This window comes from Glycine soja, chromosome 15 (assembly GCF_004193775.1).
Source record: "Glycine soja cultivar W05 chromosome 15, ASM419377v2, whole genome shotgun sequence".
In the NCBI taxonomy this organism is placed as follows: Eukaryota; Viridiplantae; Streptophyta; class Magnoliopsida; order Fabales; family Fabaceae; genus Glycine; species Glycine soja.
In genome coordinates this window covers 3224862-3229533 of record NC_041016.1, presented here as the reverse complement: position 1 = coordinate 3229533, position 4672 = coordinate 3224862, and the positions used below count along the sequence as shown (strand labels likewise).

Sequence of the window (4672 nt, the reverse complement as noted above, 5' to 3'; positions counted from 1 at the left end):
TATTGATATAATATAATTGATTAAAGAAGGTGAATGGATTATTATAAATTTATTGATACTATCTTTTGATTTCGATAAAAAAAGAATCTACAATATATATTGTGAATTGTCTCTTCAATCCTAATTGATATTTTTTTTTTGTCTTTTGAATAATCATTCAATGACATATGTTCATTTTTATGCTAGTTTTTTTTTTTTTTTGTTATGCACTTAGTTTTCAAATCGAGGGAGAGAAGTCGCTTTTTTTATTATTTTTAATTTTTATGACGATGACCAAACCAAGGCAGCATTTTACTCATAAATTTTTCTGTGGGAAAGCACGAAGTGAATCAGGCATAGACATGGTGAATTGGTGATTGATGCTCTTTCTCTGCACCCCATATATATCATATTCATATCTATGTCTGTGTTGACACATTGTCTTAAACCAACCCACATGTGTTGGTGTTGCTTGGATTTTGCATTAGTTACCTTACCTTAACCTTAACCTTAGGATACTTCCTTCTTTTATGTCCTCTCTCTTCCCTTTTCACTCCTTTCTTGCATGCTTTAAACAAACACTCATACACCACTCTTTGCTTTGCAACTAACCATTATTTACTCCTATTCTCATAACTTGTTGCCACCACCATCATTCTCTGGTGAGTGTTATTGCTCTATGGTGATAGTAATGAATCTTTTTTTTTTTGGTTTTGTTTACTCTTGACCCCGTGAATTGTTGCAGACTTTGCCTCCCCGATTGACTTGTGATGGGTCCTGTGAGAGGATTCAAGAAGAAAAGAAAGCCAGAGAAGAAGCATGACAAGAATGGTTCTGCTGCTGCTTCTGGGTCACCCGAGGGAGATGGTCCTGTAGATTGGTGGGATGACTTGTCAAAGAGAATGAATGGTAGATTTCTTTCTGTCTTTTACCGTGTTCAATAATTCCTTTCATGTTTGCTATTCGCTTTTTTATGTGTGATGTTGCTTTTTGCTAATGAATCCTGACCTGCTTTGCTGAATGCCTTGGTTCTCATCTCTATTTTGCAAAATAACTGTTTTGTCATTGAAATTATTTGCACACTGTGTCGTTCAAATGCATTTTGGTATATGTATATGTAAGGATCCCTAATTTGACTTTCAAGTTGTTTGTCATTCCTATCGTGTTATCTTATCTTACCAATCAAGGAATGCTTAATCACATTATATAGTAGCATATAATTAACCCTGAACAAGTTTGTGTATTCATGTAGTACATTATGTGTGTATGAGAAATTCCAAGGAAAAATGGTACTTTCTTCTTGGTGCTGGAATGGTTGTACAGTCTGTTTGTTTCCACATCTTCAAGGATTTCCAGCACATCCATCAGAAGCAATAGGTTATAACTTATGCTTAATTGACCTAATTTAACCTGTTTTTTTCAATATAAGTGTGTATTGGATGCGTGTCCAAATATGCACGTAGTCTGTCTTTTGCTTCCTGTTTTATGTCTGGTGTGGTATTAGGTTTCATATTTCCAGAGTTTTCTGACTTTTCATGCTAATTTTTTGTAATTTTGATTTTTAAAGTAAATAAAAGCAAGCATGTGTAACACATGTATTAGATATGTTTGTATTCCCTTCATACCAGTTGTAGTTCGTGCACAATATATTTTGTGTAATGCTTTATTGCAGTTCTGCTTTCCATTCACTAGACCTCCTGCTTATAAAGAAGGGACCTGAATTTTGTTAGTTGTGAACATGTTTTTTTACAGATTCTATTAGAAAGTTTCAACAATTTAATGTAATTGACATAATACTTCAAATTCAGTGTTTTGGGTCCTAAAGCTTTTTAGCCTGCTCATTGTCTTATTTTGCTGTTCTACTCAAGTGATTAATTGAAGCCCTGATTATTGCAGCCTGGTGCCTCAGTTGGCAAGCATAGTCTATTAGATTCACTGAGTCGAAGAAACTAAATGAAAATAAAAAAAAAATGGGGGATGTGGGTTATGCAGGAAAAATAACAGAGCAGACTTTTTATCTTCATTGTATCTTCTATTAGTCAAAGAAAGTATGCATGAAATGTGTTCCTATTCCTAACCTTTATAGAGAATTTTTTATTTATTTCTGTATCTAGTTTTACAGCCATGATTTGATCGGTTAGTTTGAAGATGTTGAGCTTGGTGAATTGTTGTTACTTTTTTTTTTTTTTTTTTTGGGGGGGGGGTCTGTTTACAAGCTTGATATTTGCTTATAAATTTTACCTTGTCTATGTTATGTTTATGAATTATGATCTTTTAGTACCACACTCTTGCACAAACTATATATGTTCATCCTCTGTATAGTTTTGAAATGGTGTACCTTTGTGATGTGTGATCATATGGGGGAATTTAATCAAACCATTTGCAGAAACAAGATCACATTTTTTATAAAGTAGAATTAGTTGGTATTTAGTTCAATCTATGCTCCTTACCTGCTAATGTCAACACCGGCATTTAATTGGCAAAGCTTATAATTTCTTTCAACCAATGTTACGTTTTGAGTGATTGCTTAAAGACATAATTGCAACATTTCAAAGAACTTTGAGAAACCTATCAGTTTTTCAAGTAATTAGTTTCTTCTTGAACTGAAATCGCCAAAACAACTGACATTTGGAAAGTAGCATCAGCTGCTGTACATGATACTATGACTTTGCAGAAACTGGCTGCTGTGATAACTATTTTTATGTTATTTCTGTGTTCAACTGGAATGCATCAGTTTTTTTATATATACTGAAGTAAATTACTTTTTTTATAAATTTCTGTGTTAAGCTTTATTTGCTTAACTATACAATAAATAAGTTATGTCCTTCTTAATTAGTTTAGTATGATTAATTCAGGAGCTGTTTGTCTGGCCTCTTCCCTCGTGAATCAAGACATAATGTATAGCGTTTTCATTTTCATTGATGTGTTTTTGTTCCTCTTATCATAGGAATCTCACTGATTTCACAAACAAATCGAAGGCTTGTGATTTTTCTCACTTAGCATTACATCCTTCCCCTAACCCTTTTCTTTTTAGGCATAGTGAAGGAAATTCGCCATGCCTTGGCATTTCAATCCTGCATGACCTGAAAGACCTTGTAAAAAATATCTGAAAAGCCTGCATTATTAACATTTAGAATTAGAAGATATAACTCATGTTACTTGGCAGGTCTTCAGCAGTCTCCATCAAAGTGCTTGGATAATTTCGAATCTGTTTTCAAGATCTCCAGAAAGACATTTGAGTACATATGTTCACTTGTTAAGGATGATATGATGATGAAAGCTGCACATTTTGTGTTTACAAATCGCAAGCCAATATCTTTATGTGAACAAGTAGCAGTGGCACTGAGAAGACTGGGATCTGGTGAGTCACTGGTCACAATTGGTGATTCATTTGGCCTAAACCACTCGACTGTTTCACAAGTCACCTGGCGATTTGTTGAATCCATGGAAGAAAGGGGTCTTCACCACCTGCGATGGCCTTCAACAGAAGTGGAAATGAATGCAATCAAATCCAAATTTGAGAAAATACACGGCTTGCCTAATTGCTGTGGTGTAATTGATGCTACTCACATCACAATGTGTTTACCTGCATCTGAACCTTCCTGTAATGTGTGGCTTGATCACAAGAAAAATCATAGCATGGTCTTGCAAGCAATAGTGGATCCGGACATGAGGTTCAGGGACATAGTCACTGGTTGGCCGGGTAAAATGGAGGACTGGATGATATTTGAGAGTTCAAATTTCAATAAACTTTGTGAGAAGGGTGAGAGATTGAATGGAAGCATATTACAGCTCTCTGAAGGATCAGAAATAAGAGAATATATAATTGGAGATTCAGGCTATCGTTTATTACCATACCTTGTTGTCCCCTATGAAGGGAAAGAACTCTCAGAACCAAAAGCACAGTTTAACAACCAGCATTTGGCAACAAGGATGGTGGCACAAAGAGCACTGGCAAGGCTGAAGGACATGTGGAGAATCATTCATGGAATGATGTGGAGACCGGACAAACACCGTCTGCCAAGGATTATTCTCGTTTGCTGCGTACTTCACAACATTGTTATCGACTTGAACGATGAAGTGCAGGATGAACTATCTTTGTCTCTTGATCATGACTCAGGTTACCATCAACTGGTTTGTGGAGCTGTAGACGAGAAGGGAGTTGCACTAAGAGACAGATTGTCTCACTATTTAACTGGAAGGTTTCCTTCATGAATTTTTTTGTCCATGACTAGCTTTTGGTTGCTCAATGAATTTACTAAATTATTGAAGTTTCTGAGAAAACATAGCTTATGGTATAGTTATTCCTCTCCAATTTCTAGACTGTAAATAACTTGGATGGTGCATGGCAAGGTGAACATTGCAGGATTACAAAATTGTGATTGAAGGTGAGTGAGTGGGTGGTAAATTCACATCTATATTCTACCCCTGACATAGTCTTTTTTTACTGGAATAAAGGGAGTTGATGATTACTTTGTTAGTTGCAAACTATTGTGATTATTTCCGTGTAAAACCTTTTGACGATGAAAACAAGTAATTGTCAAACTCTTTTAAAATGTGGATACTATACCACCCATTATCATATAATATAGAATAAATATACTCATATTTTCTGAAGTTTTTTTTATATTGCACATACCTCCTTGTTTTTTTAACATTTACATCAATCTTCTTTGTAAGAATACACGGTGCA

General features: G+C 35.0%; 1 protein-coding gene across 1 annotated transcript; it reads left to right on the top strand.

Moving 5' to 3' along the window:
• The first annotated feature begins 300 nt into the window (after window positions 1–300).
• Window positions 301–4459, top strand: LOC114386563 (protein ALP1-like). Its single transcript, XM_028346586.1, has 3 exons — window positions 301–641; window positions 725–888; window positions 3146–4459. The coding sequence occupies exons 2-3, from the start codon at window positions 750–752 to the stop codon at window positions 4192–4194; spliced, it is 1188 nt and encodes a 395-aa protein (XP_028202387.1). The 5' UTR covers window positions 301–641; window positions 725–749; the 3' UTR covers window positions 4195–4459.
• The last annotated feature ends 213 nt before the right edge of the window (window positions 4460–4672 follow it).

Bases quoted from the DNA above. Each gene is read 5' to 3' on its own strand.
- LOC114386563 (XM_028346586.1), top strand. From the start codon at position 750: ATGGGTCCTGTGAGAGGATTCAAGAAGAAAAGAAAGCCAGAGAAGAAG. The intron at 889-3,145 runs GTAGATTTCTTT...GTTACTTGGCAG, and splicing joins CTTGTCAAAGAGAATGAATG to GTCTTCAGCAGTCTCCATCA.